The sequence below is a fragment of the Tremella mesenterica genome, assembly GCF_000271645.1.
Source record: "Tremella mesenterica DSM 1558 unplaced genomic scaffold TREMEscaffold_15, whole genome shotgun sequence".
Classification (NCBI taxonomy): domain Eukaryota; kingdom Fungi; phylum Basidiomycota; class Tremellomycetes; order Tremellales; family Tremellaceae; genus Tremella; species Tremella mesenterica.
The window spans coordinates 191,020-213,426 of NW_006711239.1; the positions used below are offsets into that span (position 1 = coordinate 191,020).

General features: G+C 45.8%; 9 protein-coding genes across 9 annotated transcripts; 3 read left to right on the forward strand and 6 right to left on the reverse strand.

Annotated features, from left to right (window-relative positions):
- The first annotated feature begins 52 nt into the window (after nt 1-52).
- Nucleotides 53-1,811, forward strand: TREMEDRAFT_72419 (uncharacterized protein). Its single transcript, XM_007007793.1, has 8 exons — nt 53-458; nt 505-570; nt 627-709; nt 998-1,093; nt 1,138-1,178; nt 1,228-1,341; nt 1,386-1,477; nt 1,627-1,811. The coding sequence occupies exons 1-8, from the start codon at nt 117-119 to the stop codon at nt 1,759-1,761; spliced, it is 969 nt and encodes a 322-aa protein (XP_007007855.1). The 5' UTR covers nt 53-116; the 3' UTR covers nt 1,762-1,811.
- A 172-nt stretch (nt 1,812-1,983) lies between these two features.
- On the reverse strand, nt 1,984-3,496 carry TREMEDRAFT_72420 (uncharacterized protein). Its single transcript, XM_007007794.1, has 6 exons — nt 3,205-3,496; nt 3,073-3,159; nt 2,987-3,025; nt 2,894-2,932; nt 2,769-2,846; nt 1,984-2,717 (listed from the first exon to the last, which is right to left on the reverse strand). Exons 1-6 carry the CDS (start codon nt 3,408-3,410, stop codon nt 2,132-2,134), a joined length of 1,035 nt encoding a protein of 344 aa, XP_007007856.1. The 5' UTR covers nt 3,411-3,496; the 3' UTR covers nt 1,984-2,131.
- Nucleotides 3,497-4,186: 690 nt separating this feature from the next.
- Nucleotides 4,187-4,850, reverse strand: TREMEDRAFT_65578 (uncharacterized protein; the record flags this gene model as incomplete). Its single annotated transcript, XM_007007712.1, has 2 exons — nt 4,187-4,610; nt 4,642-4,850. The coding sequence occupies 2 exons, from the start codon at nt 4,848-4,850 to the stop codon at nt 4,187-4,189; spliced, it is 633 nt and encodes a 210-aa protein (XP_007007774.1).
- Nucleotides 4,851-5,772: 922 nt separating this feature from the next.
- On the reverse strand, nt 5,773-6,444 carry TREMEDRAFT_65579 (uncharacterized protein; the record flags this gene model as incomplete). The annotated part of the gene is given in 3 exon segments (XM_007007713.1): nt 5,773-5,832; nt 5,852-6,125; nt 6,191-6,444. 3 exon segments carry the CDS (start codon nt 6,442-6,444, stop codon nt 5,773-5,775), a joined length of 588 nt encoding a protein of 195 aa, XP_007007775.1.
- Nucleotides 6,445-7,154: 710 nt separating this feature from the next.
- TREMEDRAFT_70218 (uncharacterized protein) lies at nt 7,155-9,768 on the forward strand (the record flags this gene model as incomplete). The annotated part of the gene is made up of 10 exons (XM_007007795.1): nt 7,155-7,175; nt 7,501-7,575; nt 7,764-7,830; nt 7,985-8,276; nt 8,451-8,543; nt 8,714-8,735; nt 8,941-9,135; nt 9,251-9,315; nt 9,435-9,594; nt 9,697-9,768. The coding sequence occupies 10 exons, from the start codon at nt 7,155-7,157 to the stop codon at nt 9,766-9,768; spliced, it is 1,062 nt and encodes a 353-aa protein (XP_007007857.1).
- Nucleotides 9,769-9,910: 142 nt separating this feature from the next.
- Nucleotides 9,911-11,269, reverse strand: TREMEDRAFT_74789 (uncharacterized protein). Its single transcript, XM_007007796.1, has 5 exons — nt 11,178-11,269; nt 10,924-11,019; nt 10,656-10,751; nt 10,168-10,453; nt 9,911-10,002 (listed from the first exon to the last, which is right to left on the reverse strand). The coding sequence occupies exons 1-5, from the start codon at nt 11,188-11,190 to the stop codon at nt 9,990-9,992; spliced, it is 504 nt and encodes a 167-aa protein (XP_007007858.1). The 5' UTR covers nt 11,191-11,269; the 3' UTR covers nt 9,911-9,989.
- A 184-nt stretch (nt 11,270-11,453) lies between these two features.
- Nucleotides 11,454-12,716, forward strand: TREMEDRAFT_74790 (uncharacterized protein; the record flags this gene model as incomplete). Its single annotated transcript, XM_007007797.1, has 2 exons — nt 11,454-11,589; nt 11,868-12,716. 2 exons carry the CDS (start codon nt 11,454-11,456, stop codon nt 12,677-12,679), a joined length of 948 nt encoding a protein of 315 aa, XP_007007859.1. The 3' UTR covers nt 12,680-12,716.
- Nucleotides 12,717-12,957: 241 nt separating this feature from the next.
- TREMEDRAFT_65583 (uncharacterized protein) lies at nt 12,958-15,383 on the reverse strand (the record flags this gene model as incomplete). The annotated part of the gene is made up of 11 exons (XM_007007714.1): nt 12,958-13,255; nt 13,418-13,557; nt 13,601-13,616; nt 13,686-13,721; nt 13,865-13,976; nt 14,089-14,137; nt 14,188-14,267; nt 14,437-14,555; nt 14,600-14,679; nt 14,861-14,899; nt 15,054-15,383. 11 exons carry the CDS (start codon nt 15,381-15,383, stop codon nt 12,958-12,960), a joined length of 1,299 nt encoding a protein of 432 aa, XP_007007776.1.
- Nucleotides 15,384-16,774: 1,391 nt separating this feature from the next.
- TREMEDRAFT_45792 (uncharacterized protein) lies at nt 16,775-20,934 on the reverse strand (the record flags this gene model as incomplete). Its single annotated transcript, XM_007007672.1, has 11 exons — nt 20,785-20,934; nt 20,289-20,562; nt 19,847-20,022; nt 19,465-19,626; nt 19,344-19,422; nt 18,945-19,146; nt 18,602-18,747; nt 18,425-18,508; nt 17,887-18,207; nt 17,327-17,565; nt 16,775-17,144 (listed from the first exon to the last, which is right to left on the reverse strand). The coding sequence occupies exons 1-11, from the start codon at nt 20,913-20,915 to the stop codon at nt 16,775-16,777; spliced, it is 2,184 nt and encodes a 727-aa protein (XP_007007734.1). The 5' UTR covers nt 20,916-20,934.
- Between the last annotated feature and the right edge of the window lie 1,473 nt (nt 20,935-22,407).

A 22,407-nucleotide genomic window follows, 5' to 3' on the forward strand; every position in this document is an offset into this window, starting at 1 on the left:
CACTTCGGCGTCGGCGTCCGTATCGTCTATTGTCTTCGTCTTGTCCTTCTGTCAGCAGGTACCGTACTCTATACATAATTGGATAGTAGTATTGTGCGAATAGCAAGACTCAAACTATGTCTTTTCGGATCCCCATAGGACTTTCACTCTCGACTTTAAGACCTCGCCCATCGATCCCTACCTCTTTCCTCGCCAAGTCTTCTCGGTCTATCCCTCTTCGACATGTCTCCCTACTTTCTCGTCCACCTTCAATACGGCCTTCCAACCCGCACCTACTGGTACCTTGTCTACCACGGTCTTTATCATCTAGACCACTTTCACTGCCAACTCAAAGATACCTCAGTACCTCTCCCTCCACCCGAGTACGCCAGACTTACTTTCCCCGGACACCTCGACCTCCACCAGGCTTCATCCGAAGATTTTTAAGAAGGTTGGATTCTTATCCTTCAATATGGATAGTACGCTGTTTCAGCTCAACGTATCTTTACAGAAGCTGATGTACAGATATATGGGATAATCGGTTTGAATGTTGGCGTGTTCCTTCTTTGGCAATACGCCTGGCAGAGTTATGTGAGTGACCCATTCGATGTTCGCACAATCACTGTGATGTATGCTGATACACTCAGACACAATTCCGAGATCCTAGTCTTTATCTGTGGATGAATAGAAACTTTGTGATGAGTGAAGCGAACATCATGGCTGGAAGAATGTTCGTTGATATGCCTTCTATATGTCTTCTTTATCACTTTACCCTCTCTCCTTTCCTCGTCCCTCACCCACTTTCCCCGCTTGATCTTTATCTCCTATTTCATGTCATATGCCAGTGATCCAAATTACTATCTAAACTATCTTTACCTACTGCGTGCTTTTCATTCCCCCATAAGGAGTTAGCAGTCGCCTTTCACATGACCGGAACTCGCTGTCCGTCACACGAATGGTAGAATGACCTTGGGCATCACTTGTACACCGGTCGATGTATTCACTAACTGATATATAGATGGACTTTAATCACATCGTCGTTCTCCCATTCCTCCGGTCAACACATATTCATCAACTGTCTCGGGCTATATTTCATGGCTCCTCTCGCTGCGTCGTACGTTCCTCTTCTTCCTGACGAATGACGCTTACTGCTTTAAGCCTCATAGGGAGCTCCGCTTTCATCGGCCTTTACCTCAGCGGTCAGTTGACGGACAGATCATGATGTATCAAATTCTGACTGACCTTCAGGTGGGGTAGTTGCTGCGATTACATCTCTTATTTGGCACCGATCCGTGGGCGTAAGGGATAATAAGCGTTGGGTAGGGTCAGAAGGTGCCAGTGGGGCCATCTACACTTCCTTGGGTACGTCCTCTCCTATCACCCTATGGCTGAAGACTCACATGTAGCATTCTATGGAGCTTTGTTTCCCCAGACCACATTCTTGTTCTTCTTCATCGTTCCGATGCCGGCTTGGGTGATGCTTGGCGGGATCTTTGTAGTGAGTGTATGAGCCATCCAATGCTCACTCCATTCAATCAACTCTTTCCCTGTTCCTTCTTGCTCACCGAAGTCTTTCGACACCTGTGGCAGACACCTCACAATTCTGTGCGACGTTCCAATCTGACATTGGAACTTACTAACATGCAGTACGACCTCTACAGCGCTACCTACCGTCCAATGTCCGGCACAGATTCTGCCGCTCATGTCGGTGGAATCCTTGCTGGTTTGAGCGCAGCGTGGGCTGTCAGACGCCGAGGACCTGGTGCTCTCCGGCGGTGGTAGGTAGGTTGCAGATTTGGGCCTTGAATCATTTATTTCTCTGTCAAATGCCGCTTCATGTCACTACTAAACTATCTTGTCTTTGTATCGTGACTCACCTCTCTGCCATAACCTGACAGAGCGTACTAGTGAGAGACCATCCGTGTCAGTGGTCTCGTATCACGCTGACGAGAAACGGTGTATGTTGATGTACTAAAGGTGACTGATATGAAATTGATTCCAAGTAGGCACACGTCATGACATACAAACTAATGTCAATCTCGGATATTTTCAATGCTCTCATTTCATTCCTGCATATCATTCCATTCCTCGGCCTCACGACTCATATCTAGTTGGACCACCAAGTACGATGACTGACTCTTACGGCTATCCGTCACTTAGCGTCACTTACACCGCCTGTTTCAGTCGAATTCCACCCAGAAAACTGGCTGTTTAAAGTATACCCTGGTTCGACCTGCTGATACGGCGGAGGAGGCTCAGACTGATCAACCGGTTCCTCTTCCATCACATCTGTCTCGTTCTTGGGCAAAGGACGGTGAGGTCCGGTCACAAGTGAGATTTCTTCCCAGGGAACGCCACACGTTTGAGATGCGCTAAACGTCGCTTCGTCTAAGATCTTGTTCCAATTGCCCGGTCTCTTGTCTGTCACGCGGCTCGCATCCAGGGATTCTTGAAGGACAGACGTGGAGTCTAAGATCTTCTTCATATCATCCTCCTCCTTGACATTGTTTTTAAGGTAATCTTGAAGGACAGTCTCAAAGTCAAAGATTGTTTCCCCATAGTTGTCCTCCATGTCGTTTGTGTTCAGGTAATTTTGAGCAACAGTCGCGATTTTATTTGCAAGTTCAGTGACCTTGCCATGTTGAGTCACTTGAACAGTGATATCCTTTCTTCCACCCCACAGACCTTCCACCGTGCCCTGAAATGGAGCTTCATTCCATTCGGAGTCACGTTCAGCACTTGTCATCAACACTGACATATCAAATGATCGCCAGATGGAGAACACTCACGGCCACCTCATATGACCTAGACCTTCTGGTAAAGGCTTCTTATTGATGTTGGTTTTTGTTGTGCAGGATTGTATAATCCTTACCATCAGAACGTTGAGCTGATTGTACCGGCCAATTACACTCACGACTCTAGACATGATGACAAGGCCGGACGGTTATCACTCCTATTTCATCAGGCCTCGAAAAAGTGATGTTGATGAATGAGTTCTCGAACTCACCAACTTTTTTCCAATGATACGGGAATCAGAGTTGTCTGTCTGTCCTATCAGAGATGCAAGCCCGAGCAAAAACCGATGACACTCACTGCTGCTCTGATTGCTGGAGACCAGCGAGCAATGACGCCTGGAGATTGTTCAGAGTCAAGTCAAGCAATCGTTCCTTTTCCATCTCCCTACTCTATCAGAACTTCATGAACTCCATGATTGGTATTACTTACAATTGTGCCTCAGGATTTTCAACCCCTTCCCAAAGATATGGAAGCATGCTTGAATCAGAAGAAAGCGAGTCAACCGAGGTTGAACTCCATTCGGCCCACTCGTCTCCTTCCTCTTGGGGAGGAGCAACCGAACCCTCCTCCCCACATCCTGAGGGCTTCACGACATGTTGTTCAGGGAAGTCGGTGCTAGTACTGACGGATGTCATTTTTCCAATTCTATGATGGTGAAGTGTCAAGTTATGAAGACTAAGCTCTGCTGGAAGGCTTATAAATATGTGAGTAGTGAATCTCGATTCCCCACGAATTCACCCTACCTTTGTTCCGTCACCGCTTTTCTCTCCTCTCCACTATAACGTCTCAACTCCGTCAAATATCCCGGGAAAGGCCGCGATGAGGTTGAACGTGTGGCGGACGAACTTACGAGGAAGATCATGAATGGAGGGAATGAATTGAATTTGAGATTGTCATTGAGAGGGAAGCGAAAAGGAAGATGTCTGCCGGGGTCCATGTTGTGGCCAATGTGTTTTCTCGACGCCGATTTGTTGATACAAAGATGGTTGTAGCCTGATTGAAGCTGGCGAGTAATTGTTTGTCATATCCGCAGGTCAATACAGGTGATGGAGGAACGTGATACCCAGGCTCGATGAACAATCTCCCACTTGACCTCTGGTCTCCCGCTGTCACGACCAGTACTTATAGCGAGATCAGCTCTCACTAGCAGAGTTGATAATGAGTCTTTGAGGACGGTTTATGATGGCGGGCTCGCTACCCGGTCATGACATCCGTGCCTCATGAACGATGGTGACAATGCTCAGGCTAAGCTGGTGATTGTCCCCATTGCTCTTTGTGCTTCCAATCTCACAGAGGTGCATGAGAAACATGAACGTCCTCAACTCTCTTGAATTCAATGCATTCAATCTGATTGCCTGATATCCACATCCGGTCACGGCACAATTCTTGGGCCCCGATGAATTGCCATCGCTCACTGCTTCCGATTTTCAATATCTACCAATAGATCATAGATGTCATGCACCTCTGACAGGGACGATTTCTCATGTCCTACCTCCTTGGGCAAACTTTGTGTGGCGGATGTCATGATCTGGTTTGTTCCCAATCCCCCAGGCAAGAATACAACATTTGTTTTATATTCTTTGGATACAGCCTCTGATAACAGCTCCAATGCCAGCAGAGAATCTCCGCTCTGTACTTTCTCATGTGTAAAATACTCGTATGCGCTTTTTGCTATCTTATAAGAATTTAATGTAAATTGAGTAAATCTAGGTTGTTCAGACTCTGAAACAAAGATTTGAAGTGTATCTGGGTGCTTCAAATCTCCTATCACAACCCCTTTCACTCTAGCCTTCAACCATGTAGATTCAGCATTACTAGAGATTGTTAGTGGGATGCTGGTTGTGTGTCACAGACCTATCAACTCACTTTGTTGAACCAGTCTTTGCTAACTTATGGGAGACTTCATCAATAGCGGCTCTACCTTGAGCCTCATAAAGAGTCCTGTAGGTTTCAGCCAGTTCGGTGGTGTCTTGCTTCATCTTTTCAAGGGCTGAGGCCACCTGATTAGATCTAAGAGTGCTGACCGAGGGTGTGAGATGGCTGTTCTTGCTTAGTTGCTTGGTATGAGTGTTCATGTTTCTCAATGTGAAGGATTATTGAAAAGCCCTGTTGATAGATTTTATACTATGAACCGCTTTTTTCAATCGGAGTTCCACGGATTCAGTCCACGCCGGATCAATCGCCGATCAACCGGTGGACGATCGACGATCGACGAGGTGATGTGGTTTCTCCGTTTGTCTCTCCATTGAGTGATATCATAGAGTCAAGATCCGCACAGCCCTACATCATGAGAGGTTCTCAGACCGCGTGGGAAGGATGCGGAGTAATGGGGCCGTGGTGTAGATTGTCTGTGGTTCGAGAACGGGTCTCGCCAGGTTGAAGACTCGACGAAGCGTGTGGATTGTATGTAGATGAGTTGCTTGTGTGGCAGTGCTAATTGGGGGATGACAAGGGAGTGATTACCAAATGAGGTTGAATGGAGTAGCTTGACCTCTATATGTCATCTAGGGTAAGATCCGGGTTGAAAGTCGAGGTCTGGTGAACCGAGCAACATGCGGCTGAAGTTGGTACATGTTTCTCTTCATCACATCAAATTGTGTGGTGGGAGGTGGAGGAAGGCTCAAGGACTGTTCTTCTCAGTTCCTCTAGGGTGATATGTAGCAAAACCACAAGTTGTCCAGAGCTCGACATTTCAAATAAGATACTGACAACGGTCACATAGTCATGAATCACATTAAAAAAACCCGTGTATTCAACGGGTGACAATCCATATCGAACGCTAGGAACCTAAGTGTTTTCCCTCAAGAAGTAGGATGATACGTAGATGCTACGACTTGCACTGATTTCTGTGTTTACACTACACATTTCAAATGACATATATCAAAAAGCATGGAAACCTCGCAACAATCACCTCGCCCTCTATGGATTATCGTTGAACATACTGACAGTACGAGACGTTGAGTCCTAGCAGGAAAACAAGACTCCGTCGCTTAACCCTCAGGCTTCAATCACTGCGAAACATTGGCTATTTGGATCATCGGACCACCACCATGCCACCTGATGTTGTTTCTCTTACATGATCTTCCGCTCGTATAACTCCAAAATCCTCATAGTTGAGACCGAGGGTCAAAGCTGCGCGCCAAGCAGCCCGATCCAATTGTAAATCATCACCCACTCTAGAAGTATCCTTATCCTGAAAGTACGTCTCCATTGTGGATTGTACAGCTCTGGACCACTCAGTCATCTCACCCCTTTCCCTGGCAAGAACGAAAATCCGGGATTGAGGAGGATTGAGTCCCAAGATGGTCACTTGGAACCTAGCATACTTCCATTCTGTGTCACGTTCATCCCTACTGTCAGTTCAAATACAAACTCTCTTACTCGATAAGGCGGCTCGGTCCAAATTAGAACTCACACGGTCTTGCTTTCACCCAATGACTCCCGAAGAGCAAAATTGTGACCGGACACTCTCAGACGTTCCGCATCTTGGATGAGACCATTTGTGACCTCCTTGAGAGTGCGAATCCGATTCTCGACTTCTGGATCTTGGGATATGGTGGTGGGTCGTTCATACCCTTGCTCAGAATGCTGAAAATACGTTGATCCAGAACCTTGCGGGATACGTACACGGGAGGGGTTAACGCCTGGGCGGTTAGTATAATCCGACATGAGCGATAGATTGACAATGAGTGAAAGAAAGACTCGTCTCGGAAAAATCGCATGATATAGAAGAACTCACATTGTCTGAGTTTGATTTCTCTCGGGCTGAGCCGCATCAAATATAGTGATAGCCCTGACGCCTTCTTTCACACGTTCACACGTTCACACGTTCCCAAGTCCTCTCCTTCCCAGTCGCCTAAAAACCATTTCATCTCCGCTCATTTCTCATCGATTTGACTTGGCCGGCGTTTGAAAGACGCTTGCCAGGAAGATTTTGACAAAGTTCGTGGGAGCCCTCGAAGAATAAGTTCACGGCGAGGCATGGCCAGAACGAGCAAGGCCTAGGTGTGAGCTGATCTGGAAATCGTACGATGGATTGGAATGCTCGAGCCGATGTCACATGTGAATACGAACATGAGATTCGTTTGACGTACGTGGGATGGACAAGAATGACATCTCCTTTCTTGTTCCCATCACACCGAGTAGAAAGTTGAACCAAAAGCCAGGGTACTACATGCTAAATACAAGTATGTGTAGAGTGATTATTAGGGATCGTTGGATCGTTGGAGCAGACGCGACTGATTTCTTACGTGTATTTCTTTATCAATCTTTGTCACGTGATCATCGGCTGGGTTTCTCTTTCTCTTCCTCCTTTCCATCGACACTCCATCCGAAACTGTGCTCTTTCTCATATATCAGATGTGATTCAGGGGCATATCATGTCTCTCAGGCCTGTCCCGGTGAGTCGTATCTTGGGGTTTTCTCCATTCATTGGAGGTCTGCTCATGACGTCTCTGCCTGACCCCCAACTCGGCATCTCTTACCTCTCACATCTCCACTGAGTACTCCCGAACGAGTGAGATCTGTTTGCTCTCCGTCGTGCTCAGGCTCATACTGCTTGTATGGCTCATCAAAAAGTCTATAGGGATGTCATCCCACAATCTGTAGACTAATGCCTGCTAAGTCTGGTTCGTCGCGGGAACGAATGGAAGAAACCCTACATGCAGTCGACCTCACAAGGCAGAGCATGATTTCAGCGATTGAAGGGTCCAGCTTACGAAACAGCACCAGGTGCTTGAAGTGGAACTAGCGGATGTAAGACCTTTCGCTCGTCTTCTCCGAGGTATAGGCTTCAAGCATGTGAGTCATGTTTTAACATCTCTTGGTCTTCTTCTCTTCTATCCGCGTAACATCATCTTCTTCCCCACTCTCTGCCAAGGTCTAGCTTGATGCAAAGCTACTGGTTGAGTAAGTCTGCCTGTGTTGTTCGTGTGGGCATGTCAATTGTCGAGCGAGGTGTACGGCCTGTGACTTCGGCTGATCTTTAGAATGCAGTCATGAGTGTCTCCGAGGCTGGGTTCGAGGTGACTTTAGAGGAAGTCAGAACTCTATGTGGTATGTTGCCCAAATCACTCTCGCCCCCATCTCCCTTGTCCGCGTATTTTTCATATTGTCATTCCACCCTGCAACCTTCTCTTCCCTGCGTCATCATCGATGATACCTAAGGGACTGCGTAGAGACGTTCTAGTAACTCGTTTAATGAGTCTAGCCGTCGCATGGATCCCAGTAAACCTCTTCAAGACATTCATCTTCCACCCATCTCCTGTGCCAGCCATTGTAGAAATCTCACTCGATACCATGCTGCAGTGTCTGAACATCTTCGGTAACGCAGGATCCGGCGGCGCGGCAGCACCATCCCGACAACGTTCTTCTCGACGTTGGGCTGGAGATGGGGAACAAGAGGAGGAAGAGCAGGATAATGGGCCGAGAAAAGGTAAGGAGAAGAGGACGCAGATGCGAATGACGTGGGAGGGAATTGGGAGTGAGTTGATGATTCACCTGTGAGTTTTTTGTGTTCATTCTCAAAAATGGAAAAGGGTCATTATTCTCAATTCCTTGGTCCATCCTTGTGTGAGATGCCCCGACGATCATACCGTACACCCAGACTTCCGAGGAAGTTGCTGCTGAGAGAAGGGAATGTCGCAACCGAGGGTGGACAGTCGCCTGATCAGCAGACAAGATGAAGGTAAAGGACCCGTGACAACATGTGCGCTCAAGACCCTTGAACCTGAAGAGCTCATGAACCAAGAATTTGATGACGATCAACGGTTCGTCCTCGCCCTCCATCCTCTCTTCTTCTCTTACTCCAAAATCCTCTCTGCCTCATGCCATACGCCAATCCCGGCTTCAGCTCATGAGTCCGCACTCCCGCGTGACTTACTTTCTCACATAAGCAATCAGAAACGGGACAGCAACGGGAGTTGGCGCTGACCTTCAGTGTTTTATATATCATCATGAAAGTTAGTCACCCCGATGAATCCACCCGCTCGTCGTCCTTTTCCTCTCCGCTCATGATAGGCTTCCAATCCCAACATTCCTCCCCCTCCCCGTGTCAAATACGAAGACTCCAAGCCGATCTACCGAATCATCTTTGATGTCCTGTCTTCTCACTCGTGTACAAAGTGTGCACACGGGACATTTCCAGGCAGGGAAATTGACGGACAGTCTGGGTGGTTTCGTCAAGCCCTTGCCGATCTCCCTCCATCGTGCAAAAAAGTGACTTTCACAGCCACACCTCGTGATTCTGACGTACCACCTCCGGTGATGGACGCCACTGGGAGTAGCAACGACCGTCGGACTCAGAGGGCCAGAAAAGGGAATTTCTCCATTCTGGCCGAAGGTGATCTGGGGAAGACAGAGGTAAGTCCCCCCGTCTTCTCCCTGATTCCTTTTGGGCCCAACCTCGTTCTCCACCCACCGTGCAAGTCTACTCATGTTAAGTCGATGGATGGTGGATGAGGGCTGACAAAGGCAGCTCGACTACCCAAACGATCGCGAGGTGATGGACCGGTTCGAATGTCCCGAACGTATCTCCTTCAGGTTCGTCTCTTTTCCCGACGGTCTAGCCTTACTTGACCTTACTCTTACCCTCTGTCCCTCGTCCTGCAAGGTAGACTGAAGCAGTCCTATTGTCTATGGAGAAAGCTCTGACCAACCAGCTATCATGCGGCACATATCATGCTCCTTTACCGCGCTCTGCAACACAGTATCAAGATCTGTATCCAGATCGAGACTGAGGGATTCCTCTGTGTGCAGATTATGATGCCTGTCGGGGAAGATGTACCAGTGGGGGGTCACTCTGGAATATTGGAGTTTAAGGTGGGTTCCGTTCTGTTGCAGTCCATCTTTATCTTGCACTTTCCAAGCATTCTATTCCCTTTCACTTCCCGCATGACCCGCTCTCGCAATACGAAGTCACAGAAAGTCACAGAAAATGACAGTAGAGGGATAGCCAGTAACGTACAGATGCACGCGTTAGAGGAAGGTATGTGAAAGCCTATCTGTAAGATGAACGAACAGGATCTGCTGGGAATGAATAGAAGAGGCAATGAGACGATGAACGATGCCCTGCATTGGACAATATACTGTACGAGTACCGATATGCGGCATGCGACATGATGCCATATATGGGATGTCTGTGAAACAAATACATCATAGAAACTGATCGTGCGTATAAAAGGCTGCTGCCCGCTTGCGGCGTATCATGTACGAGTCTAGTAGCCGTGACTGTTGATGAGCTACAACCCATAGTCATTCGTCAGAATTAAGACGACGCGATGGGAAGATTTCATTGGGGTGGAAACTACTCGGATCTCAGACTGGTCCAAAAGAGCGTCGTCTCCCGCTATAGGTGATATCATTCTGATGGAAAGTGTAGAAATCGTCACTCACACAATGACGCTATCCTTTGCTTCCGCTTCGGTATAGAAACCCTTGGCAATGAGGAAATCACGGATTTGAATCCTGTGATCACCTTGAAACTGCAAAACATCTCCCAGGCCAGCGCCCTTTTTGACGGCAGGAGTATTTTCATCCAAATCGGCATCTTCTTCGCGAACTATGGTACCGTTACATGCAAATTCTTTCTTCATCACTTTGAGAAGTTTACGATAGTCGTATTTGTCCGGAAGACCTTGAACCGTGGTGAGGGTTTTACGACCATTTCGTTGTTGGAGACCTGTATGATTGATCGAGGAGTTATTCGTGACGAATATTGTCCATGATGACGGTCATGAGTCAAGTTTGAGCAGTAGTACAGTCAAGTATATCGTGTATATGTTTGAGGTGAAATAGACATCGACATGTGGAGAGTTATTCGAGAATAAATAGAGAAGAAAACATATCAGCTAATAGGTTCGCACAAAATAAGAAAAACTCACGGATATGAACTTTGTCACTTTTACCTACACCAACATCCAAATCAGGAGTGGCAGGACCGTTTGAAGGCTTGAAAGGATGACCTTGATCAAAGGGGTCTGAGAGATTAGTAAAGCTGTTCTTGATTGATTGACACATGATCAATTCACCACCTTCGTCTCACTTCCGGTCCATAGAGTGGATAGGTGAAACTTGTTGTCTACAGGTATATCTATGTATTCGAAAAAAAAGGAAGATGTACGACGTATCTGAAGTATAGGAAGAACTCACCAAAAGCGGGACCGAGATTAGCCACTGCCCCAGCGGCCGGAGCTACCGGGGTCTTTTCTTTCTTACGGGAGGAGGCTTCCACCTTGTTACTAGTGACTGATTATTAGTTTAATCATCCATGATTTCCAACTTATTGAGTCAAATGAACAAAATGAATGATGTATGTTGAAGTAAGGTTTGAAATGATGGTATCTTCGCCACTATCCCACATCTCTACCTCCCTTCAATAGATGTGATAACAGAGAGAGACAAACCTGTAGTGGTCATTCAATCTTCTGAAGTGATAAAACGATACTTTGACTATTAAGAATTTAAGAAGGGAAAAGAAGGGTGGGGTAGTAGTGAGGTTAGGAAGAGATTTATAGGGAAACGATCAAACGAAACGCGACTCCTACAATAGAAGACGCAGATGGGATGGGCGGAATTTACGGCGTTATCGAACTTGTGGCGGTAATAATTGTCACACTAATACTTTTCATCAAAATCAAGTCGCGGTTTTTGGTATTTCAATACCGATATATATTTTATGAATGCCGAGAATAACGAAAAGCCAAAAAGAGCAAGGGAAGAGAAAAGTAGGCGGAGTGGATCGAGTAGGAGATGGAAGGAGAAGAGGGTTCAAAGTTGGACCTGCGCATGTTTCTAGAGATGCTTATTTGGGTAAAGGTGAGTTTATCTTAATTGTGATTTGGTTCGGGCTTTACCTCGTATCATTATCTCTATCACTAGAGTACCTCGTAATGGGTTTCATTACTAGATTTGGTGATATATCCATCTATCATGTTTTTATCTTTCCTATCCAGGGTTTGAATGGGGATAGACACTCGAACATCTCATGCAGCCAATTCTGCATTTGGGATTCTACACCCATATCAGGTCATGGGAGAAACACCATATGTGACGGTTTTGAGGGAAAAGTATGAAGACGCTTTGCTGACAAATAGTCAAAAAGATTGAAAGAGATTTAGTAGAAAGAGCCAAAGTGAAGAAATCTTATGCCAAAATATTGAAACAAGAAGGAATGTCATCATCACGAATTCAAGACCGATCTAATCTTTCCACTCATCCACTAATCTCTACCTCTCTTCCGAATCCTGGATCATACAATCTTGACGTCCAATCACAGGTCAACACCTCCATCCGTGAAGGTCACGAGGACCCGATTGGCGATGAAGGAATTCCGACGAACGAATCAGGCTCAGGATCCCGGTACAAGGGAGAATCAAGCACCTCAGCAAATCGCAAACATTTCTCCAACTCAAGAGATGATCTGTCGGAAGGGTTATCGAAGTTCAAGAGAGATAAAGGAAAAGGTATCATGAGAAACAGGGATACAACTCACTCGGAAAGAAACAGGGACGTTGAAAAAGCACCAAGAAAGTTTGATTTTGGAGATGGGAAAGAATCGGAGATGGAAGGAGAAAGACAACAAACACTCATCACTGCTTCTGGTCAATTAAGAGCTTTATCACCTCTTTCTCTGTCTTCCGATTCTGCGGTGATATCAATTCGAGATCTTCAACGGAAAGTTTATCCTGATCGATCGTCGTATGCACCGAGTTTAGGTGGAGAGGATCCAGGAAGAAGAAAAGAAGAGAAGATCCGTCATGATCGACCTTTCAACCCGCTTAATATCGGTGTTAGAGGTCACGCAGAAAATGGAGGAAGAGGAAGAGGAAAAGGAAAACATGGACAACCTGATATGGGTGCGAAAATGACTTTGTTATTGGAGAAAATACAAAGAGGAAGGACATGATTACTTTTGACTTCATTTGACATGTATGTATCCTTCTATCTGAGCGCAGATCTACTCATACTCAATGTATCTCACTATCAACTTACCCAGCTTAAATTTCAGAACTTCTGGTGATCGAGTAACTATGGATGAAACAACTGGTAGAATCCAAAACATATGACAAGATGGATCTGTAGGGATAGCAAAGATGTTTTTTTAGGGTATACCACGATTCATCTCAGTTTTCTTATTATCGATAATAATGTCCTCCACTTCTCTCCTTGCCATTACTCGGAGAATCAGAGCATCTTCGAAACACTCAATCCTACCATTCCTGCCAAACCCATCATTCCAACTGTCACCTTCCCGGCACCACTGGTGGAAGTCCCGGCGGAATCAGCTGCTGCGGCATTGGTGCCACTGGGTCCCGCACTGGAAGTGGGAGAAGCAGTAGGTTCTCCAGATGAAGTAGAAGAAGTGTTGGCTGATAAAGCGACAAAAGAGTTGAGATCAGGTGGGAATGTCATGGATGAATAGGACATGCTAGATGGCTGGGAAACGTAAGTGGGGTTCATACCGAGGACTAGACGAGTGTAACTGAAACGTCAGCATATGGTCATTTTCCATGCCTATCCTCAAGTTTACTTTCGTTCCCGCTTTTTAGTCGGCGAAAGGCTGACGTTTCTCGCCGTAAAAATGACGGATGTGATTAGAGAGAATGATGGGGGGAAATGACCAGGTATATAAGGATTAACGTACAGGACGTTCTCGATGAGAATCTCCTTAGTAACGATCTCGGTTATAGAGGTTGACATATCCATTTTTCCTCCCCAAGACCAAGCGCCACTACTTCCACAAGCAGATTGCACAGCTGACACAGTAGCAGCAGGAGCGGCCCCCTACGAGATCAACAACACTCTTCATGTGGTAAGGAACACTTACAGATTTCGACCAAGAGCTGATCCAACAGTCCATAGAGTTGCAAGATGGAGCACTGGAACCGACCGTTGGACTAGGAGGGACTGACCCGGCGGGTGGAAGGGTTACGTTGGTAGAGGGAGGACTAGTTGGGTCAGTTTCAGAAATTACATATGTCACCATCATCATTTTTCTGTATCACCTCATCGTTTTTGACAATCTGCTTCACGAAAGAGGAAAGGTGAGAGAAGGTACAATGTCAAGAGGAAGGAAGGAAACAAAACTCACTTCAATATTCCGAACATTCCCTTTTGACAATGACCTGGGACACGGCAGTAGAAAGTTGATGGGAGAGAGATATCCATCGGTCCGGGCTGAAGGAAAGTAGCCGTGGCATTGACTTAAAAAAGGTAAGTGTATGTCTCCCTCGTTTCTCTTCTCAACCTAATTCTTCGAATTTGATAACTATGTACGCTGATAAGATAGGAAAAGCAGAAGGGAAGACAACTCACGAAGACCGGAATCGAAGAGATCCGTTTTATTGCAGACTCCCTCAAAGGTCTAAGCATAAGTCAAAAGTAGACTTGTGCTATTTAGACCGTTTCACTCACCGAACTAGTGGAGCTATGAGGACCAGCTCCCCAAACGAATTCGATCTCGTCCCCTGGAAGAGTGTTCGTGATGAAGGGAACTATACGTGAGTTCTCTCCCATCTCCATATACCATATCTGCACTTCCTCATCTGAAATAAATATTTCCAGTGCCAACAGCAACTATATTGCAAACCATATGTCCATGACCGAATGATGATCGAATGTTGAGAAAGTAGGGTAAAAGTAAAGAAAAAGAGAGTTACTAACCATACCTCAATACACCCTTGGTAGGAGCAACGATAATCGTGTGAGTGGTCGTAGCTGACGAACTGGTACTAGTAGGTCTGACGTAAGCATCAAGAACGAGATATAAGAGAGTATAAGAACTTACGTATAGCTTGAACTTCCCATACCGAATTGAGCTTGACACATGTTGAGACAAGAGTTGAGATCACCACTCATGCTCATAGAACCGGAACCGTACATGACTTGAGATTGGGCTGGCATGGACTGCTGTGTGAGTTTTTTTCTCAGATTCTCCGCGGTCCCACATGAATCCTTCACTTTCATAAGTGTTGCTGAGCTGGAAGAGTTGAATCGTTCACTTTCATAAGTGTTGGTGAGCTGGAAGAGTGGTGCGGAGAAATTATATGGATGACTTTGGGGAGGAGTGAGAAGAGGTTTAACTTACAGCTTCAGTAGTCATGGAACCACATCCGGAACTACCGCACTGTATCATCAGTCTCGATACCCTTTTCTCTCATCATCCCCTTCTCTACGATACGGACCGTGATTTATCGTTTATGGATGGGAGAACGCCGCACTCGAGATTCAGTCTGGGTTAGGAGAAGAAAGGGGATAGAGTAGAAAAATTTAAAACTCACACCAGACGATTCCATACCGGAACTTTCACTCATCATCCCACCTCCACATCCGCTTGATCCACAGCCGGAACTTTCACTCATGCTACCCATACTTTCCATACTTCCCATACTCTCCATACTACCCATACTACCCATACTCTCACCACCCATACTACCCATGTTCTTACCCATACTACCCATGGTGGCCATACTTTCCGAAGCCATCATAGATTTCGTACTTGCCATACTCATTCCTGAACCGGACATGTCGTTCATTCCCCTACGAGAAGGAGGAGCTGCCAAGGCTGTTCCCAAAAGGGGAAGAAGGGAAAGAAGAGTAGAAGCCAGCATCTAGATCCATCAGTACTTTTCACCCTTTGCCCCTCGCGTTCGTCATTCTTCTCACTTTTCCAGCGTGGCACTCTTATCAACTCGCTCACATCACGCAACACGCCATAAAACTCCAAATTGAGGTTGTCACTTCAAGGACAATTTTCATTCTTAGTGGGAAGATGACAAACGGAACCGAAAGAATAAAAACCAAGAGCAGGTTCATAAAGACATAAAAAGTTGTTTGAAGCACGAGAAGGAAGAAAAACTCACTTTTTTTCAAAGTTGTTAGACCGTGTAAAGTACCTCCAAAAAAGTGTAGATATAGATCTCAGATCTAATGTAGAACGCCGTCTTTTCAAAAGAGCGATAAGCCGCTGGCTATCTGTCGGCGGTAAGTGGGTGAGTGGTGGTGGAAGGGAAAAGAAACGGTATCAAACCGTTAAAAAATAGAAAGAAAGAATTTTGAAGGTTAGAGAAAAAGAATATCTCTCATTCTTGTCTCCATATTAATATGTTCTCTGAAGAAGACGAGTTGAAATGATACGATCTCAATGATTGGTCGTCTTGGTGATGATTTGATTGAATGTTGCTAGGTTATTCAACGGTCTTGACGATAAGGGGAAACATAGTGGCTTTAGTTTAGGTTATTTCAGATTTTACTTTGATGGTTGATAAGATGTAATGTATGTTCGTACCTTACCGTTGAGAGGGTGGAGTGTCTCTGACTTTACCCCTTGCTCCGTATGTATAGTATGATACAGGGCGGTGAGTAAGGGGGAATTGGGGGGTTGGTAAAAGAGGAATGGAAGGAGACGACGGTTGTCAAGGTAATTTTTAGGAGACGCACGGATCATGCGGAATTCATCATTCATCAGATGTCGAGCCATGTGAGGGGGAAACTAGGATCGAGGATTGATTTGTAGATTTGGGATTCCGAAACGTGTCCCGGACCAAAATAGAGAACGAAGCTGAGTAACTGTCTACAGTCCGGGTCCACTTGAATTCGTAATCAATCCTGACGTGTAATTCTTTTTCCCAGCCAAAAACGGGTGCCAACTCTCGGCGTTATACGAATTCAAATGGACCCAGACTGTATGGAATCAAGATGATGAGGTAGGGGATTAGTGAGTCCAGGATCAGGGGGCTCATCTTCTAACTCACTCCTAAAAGCTGTCAGTTGAGTACGTATGTATGTCACTCATTGTGCATTTCCCATCTCATGAAGCCACAGACTCATATCAAAGTCCGATTACGAGTAATGCTATACTCGGACTCGTACTCGAAGTGTATGCACTTCCATATTCCAATCAGTTGAGAAATCATAACGGTTACACAAGCAATACGAATCATCAACGCCAACATCAACAAATACATCAAGAGGTTAAAAGACGTAGATCAATGAAATTCTATCAAACACCAGTCCGATGAACGACTTTTTTCTGACCTGAAAACCTAACAATTTCCCTTTTCTCCATCACCCATAAACATTTTTCCAAAGCATGTTGACTATAACCCTGTTGAGTGACAAATTCCCTAACTAAACTTTGATAACTCGTAGACCAACCAATAGGTAATCTTCTCCTTAATTCCTTTTCGATCCTATCGATTTCATCATTCAATTCAGATCTAGTCATACCATCTACGTTTCCAGCGGATACGGCATCCATAGTTGAGAATTTAAATAAACGGATTGATTCTTCTACGTGATCTAATCGGACTGTTGGGGAGAGTGTTAGTTTGGCCAGGGATTCGGAGATTCGAATTATAGCTTCTAGTTGACTGTATGTTAGCGTCTACAACAACCATTTTAATCCTGGGTGTTGTTTCAATGGTCAGTGAAGGAATGATAATTGCCAGAGGAACGCTTGAGGGGAAAGGAAGATAGTTTTTCATAAAGAAAAGAGGTAGTCAAATTCAAGAGGTGAAACAAGGATGTGTTAAGAAGTACACAAGAAACTTACCGAACGGTGATAGGTATACTACTCCTCTCATCATTATCCCTCTCAATCTGTTGTACTTCTTTCCTTATACTGACAAAATGTGAACTGAGCATTTCCGCAGCTTCCGTACTCAACCTTGGAGCACAACGAGATTTACAATATGAAACATAACGTTTCATCTTGTCTATATCGATCTCGCCAATTGCTTCATCCAGGTTTTGACGTCCGATATGAAGGTTCATTACGTGTCTTGCGATGGTCTATTCTTCAGTTCTTTTCTCATACACCAAGTTGATCCACCGAGTCGCAGGATGGGAGAAACAGTGATTGGTCCATGATGGTATAATGGAGAGAAAAGAAGAACGAAAAAGTCTTGTTAACCTCTCCCCAAAGGGAATCATCTGCAAGGCAGGAAAAATGTCAGTATCTTAAGAAAGGACAATGAGCAGCTACTCCGGAGAGGAAGACAAGAGATATTTCTATGGGGATGGAGTTAAGATAAGAAGGAAAACGTACGAGGAAAAAGAAAGGGCTGAAGAGTATGACAAGAGGGATAATAGAAAGTGAGAGATATAACTCACCCTATCCCTCGCTTCATTATGTTCATCCTTTACAATGAAAATCAAATCAAACCTTGATAAAATAGTAGTAGCAAATTCGATATTCTCCCCTGGACTTTTCATATCGTCATACCTTCCAAACACAGGATTGGCAGCTGCTAAAACCGAAGTTCGAGAGTTCAAAACTGTAGTGATACCGGCTTTGGCTATTGAAATAGTTTGTTGTTCCATAGCTTCGTGTATCGCTACTCGATCTTCGTCTCTCATCTTATCGAATTCGTCGATACAAACCACGCCGCCATCAGCTAGGACCATTGCTCCTCCTTCGAGATAAAATTCTCTCTGATCATCAGACATCAATCATTCAACCTCTTATCCTACAATCTGGTTGACCACGGTCTTCATGATCCTCCGCTATTCTAGCGCAACGATTGAGATTGTTGGGCCGTTTTCTGACTCACAAGGGGTCTTGGATTGGGATATATGACACAGGTCTTAGATGTATGTGACAGGTGAGATATATTTGAAGGAGAGTTTTGGGCATAGATGATGAACTTACAGAAACGGGATCACGTTGAACGGAAGCTGTCAAACCAGCTGCTGAAGATCCTTTCCCAGAAGTATAAACTGAAACAGGTGATACCTAATCATAGATCAACTCCATACTTTTAGTGTCAAGCTAGGGAATAACAGATTTGGGGAGGAAGAGACGCGAGAATAAGGGAGAAATACTGACCTTCTCAACAAATTTAAGTAATTGTGATTTTGCGGTACCCGGATCACCCAATAAAAGCACGTTGATATCACCTCTCAACCTCATTCCATCTGGTAAAATCTTCTTGCTTCCTCCCATCAACAGACAAGTGACGGCCTTTTTGATATCTGTCTATCAGTATACTTCCTCTATTACATCCGAGTTTGGTGAGTTCAACACTCATAATACTGCTGAACCACCAGAGAATGACACAGCAGTCGCCGAAAAAATGTATTCGGCCAAGTAGACAATCAACGAATGCCGAGGGCGGTCTACCAATCCTCCGTAACAACAGAGAGAAAGACGACATGCGAGAATTACTCACCTAGATTCCCATAGATACTAGGAGCTACACTACTAGCAAACCTTTCATACAACCCTTCACTCCTTGCTAATTGCTGGAACTCTTCTTCTTCCTCCGGAGTGAACACTCTAGAACCGGGGGAAGAAGCGAGAGAAGTATCGAGTTCTATGCCCAGCACGCGTAGGTATGGTTGACGTAATGCTGGTGCTCCGGATGTGTTTTTCTAAGTCATCAGCTTGTGCCCGAACATGGTCCAGGCGGGACAGTAGACTCAAATACGGACAGTCAAACTTAAATACAGACGTAAAACTCAAAGAAAGGTGGACTCAAATGTGGATGGTAAATTGCTAGGTGGAAAGTTCGCTCGTATCCGGTTCAGGGGGGGGGGGGCATAGATTGAAAAGACGGAGAGTTACTCACCCCCTTCGAAGGCGCGAAAGTAGAGTATATACCCGTGGCTATGATTCTTGATCCCGGTACCACTTTTCCAGTCAAATACCTAACCCATCAGTCCAAGTCAAAAACCTAGTGACGAGATCACCTTTCAGCATGGAGCATCATATGTCGTGGCAATTCTCCCACAGGAACCATATCGGGTGCTTCTTGGAGTTTTATCATTTGTTGGTCGACGAACCGACAACGGTCATGGAGGATCACATAAGGGTCCAGGGGACAATCTTTGGGCTGACCTTCTGGTGCCGGGCTGGTCGTCAGCCACATTTTACGGCACAATCACAGGCATCGAAAATTACACCAGGAAGTAGCTGAAGAAGGACAAACCACAGAAATCAAGAGGAGTGCGTTACAAAACGATGAAATGATGAGCCACATATGGCCAGGGAGGAGAGATAAGGTATGAAGGAGTGCGTCGGTTGATACGGAAGATAGAGCTCATGAGTATGAGAATAGGGAGGGTCACTGACGCATCACATCTCCTTGGTAAAGCAGAACGTTCTCCCCCAATAGCATTGGGCACTTTAACAGTTTTGACACTCCTACATCCTTTACATTGAAGATGTAATTGTGTGGCTCGGGAGGTGAGTTGAGAGGCATTGATGACGATTCCTGGTAGACGAACGAGGGTGGTAAGCGTGTTTGCCTAGGGGTAAGTGAGTGCGATAACGTGATCAGATTGACCGCTGGGAATCCGGGTGGAGCGAAGACAGGAGTTGTACGAGGAATGAGAAAAGCATCCATTTATGATCAAGCAAGTGAAAGATAAATAGAAGGTATGTTGTGAGTAACGCATGTGAGTATGGAAGAGTGAACATGAGGAGAGAGATACAAGTCTGAAGGGAGTTTTAGGCTGGGACGGAGGTGGGAGGTGGGGGAGATGCAATCAAGAACGGGGGAAGAAAAACCCACACTGAGTTCTCTAAATTGAAGCAAATTCATCCCACTCTTCACTGTCACTTGCATATCCGGTACCGCCTCTGTGCCCTCGTTCGAAGGTCCCGCTTCTCGAGTAGGATGCAACAACATCCTGGCCAATCGTAAAAGGGCAGATTCCAGTAATGGGATCATATCACCTGGATTGACCTGAACTTTTTGGGCTAATTCATCGTTCCACATGTGTAGATCTCGTAAGTCGACTTCGAGTGTGTGGTGGTGTAGAAGAAGAGAAGAACGGAGGCGATCACTGAAGTCAGATTGTGTGTATCCCACACGGTGGCCAAGCGCTGGCCACCTGTCCCCCCCTCCCCCCCTCTCAACCACCCCGGCCTCTCTCTTTCCAAAAACAAGCCTTCTATAAAATCAAGCTACGTGAGTTGAAAGCGCTCTGCACTTTTGAAAAATATGACAGAGGGGAGGATTTATTTGTCGGAGGGAATGCAGAGGAAGTGTTGGAAGAAAAACTCACCGATAAGTAAACTCGCCATTGACTCTGAAGCCGGACAAGAAATCAAGAAAAGCTCTCTCCGTTTCCGAAGGAGAGTCCGGGCTGGTCTCTGGTGCTAAGACCTGTACTGAGTATACTCTATTGGCGTCCATCTTGCTTTCTCTAAAGACGTTTGAGTGTAGGTGAGCGAGAGAGAAATGTCAAACGCGTGGTGAAGAGTTGGAGACGCGTCCAACGCGTCGAACATTGCAATCCATGTGAGATCTAATTTAATTCATCCTCCCCGTTAAACTATCCACCCTTCTTGTTCCTGAACCTGACCTGCTGTTGAGGAAAGTCACGATGCTTCTTCTCGTTGCTCTAAATACCTACTTGATCCTACTACTGATTGATATACATTGACGACCAGCATACAGTATCAATGTCGGAGAGTGAGAGTGGGATAACGCTCTCCTCATCTCCTGATCTGTGATCTCGGAACAGGTCGGCATCGGCGCTAAGCGCTTTGACGATCCCCCCACCCGCGGCCACCCGATTCCCCCCAACGGGACTGTCAGCTGACGGTGCGTGTTGGGCGTATCGTCGGCCGTCGGTCATGCGGGTCAAATCTCCTGCGGCGCATGCGGCGATACTGTATGGTGTCGTCCCATTGCTGTATCTTTGTTGCTGGTGTGATATCTTCGTACTCTCACCTGACCTCTAGAACACATACGCCCCAGTTTTCCTACGCTGCAAGATGCATCCGAGCACAATGTACAATGACCTTCGGGCCGTCTCTTCACTTCGCCATCAATCTTCTCCTCTCTTCTCTCAGATCTTCGGCTTGATCGACTCATCGTCATGATCCCATTGCGTGATATCCGGCTCATACAACACGCATGAGATGTCAAAATGATTAATAGTGCTTGTGCCGATGCTGCCGACTGGGACATGGACGATACCGAGTAGAGTACTCGTACTCCCGAAAGTTTACTCGACGGCCGAACATGTCATTCGTACTTCAAGACCTCGACGCTGGACATTCGCTCTATGATCAACATGATTCCATCAGTCTGATCGGCACTCGAACTTGGATATCATATTCTCACCACTTTTGGCACAAATACTTTACTCGCGACAAAGGGCCGAAGGTCAAGGATCAAGGGCCAGTTGACAATGGGCGAGCGAGTGAGAAGGAGACTCGTCATTCGATACTTCTGATCCGTCATGATAACCTTGTGGCTGATCATGTCTCTAAAGTGTTCAAGATTATTGGATCAACCCATCCAATCCCACTGCCAATTGACATGACTGATTCAATTTGATCCCATGACCCAACGTTCCAGTAGAGTAATCCCAATCTCACTCCTCTGATCTCTGATCTCTGACATCTCGGTAAACGTTGAAAGAGATGAGATGGGATGGGCCAAGAGTTTTTGACCATCATTTCACATCATTTCCACCTCTTTTCCACCTTGACCAATTCTTCCCCACTTAATCTTCTAACCCGCCATCATCCATTCCGTGCTATATTCTCAAGACTCACATTGACACGTTTACTTCTTCCTTGCGCCCCGCTCAAAAGCCACATCTGTACAGAGAAAGAGAAAAGTGCGTACATCTCTTTCCCCCCCTCCCACCATCGGTTATCTATCTGACTGACTG

Coding starts and splice junctions, on each gene's coding strand:
- TREMEDRAFT_72420 (XM_007007794.1), bottom strand. CDS start 3,410: ATGACATCCGTCAGTACTAGCACCGACTTCCCTGAACAACATGTCGTG. Junction 2,933..2,986: donor GTATCATTGGAAAAAAGTTG/GTGAGTTCGAGA, acceptor CTGATGAAATAG/GAGTGATAACCGTCCGGCCT. Junction 2,718..2,768: donor CTAGGTCATATGAGGTGGCC/GTGAGTGTTCTC, acceptor GTTGATGACAAG/TGCTGAACGTGACTCCGAAT.
- TREMEDRAFT_74789 (XM_007007796.1), bottom strand. Junction 10,752..10,923: donor TAATCTCGGTCCCGCTTTTG/GTGAGTTCTTCC, acceptor CTAATCTCTCAG/ACCCCTTTGATCAAGGTCAT. Junction 10,454..10,655: donor AAGTGACAAAGTTCATATCC/GTGAGTTTTTCT, acceptor TCAATCATACAG/GTCTCCAACAACGAAATGGT.
- TREMEDRAFT_72419 (XM_007007793.1), top strand. CDS start 117: ATGTCTTTTCGGATCCCCATAGGACTTTCACTCTCGACTTTAAGACCT. Junction 459..504: donor CTTATCCTTCAATATGGATA/GTACGCTGTTTC, acceptor GCTGATGTACAG/ATATATGGGATAATCGGTTT. Junction 1,342..1,385: donor GGCCATCTACACTTCCTTGG/GTACGTCCTCTC, acceptor ACTCACATGTAG/CATTCTATGGAGCTTTGTTT.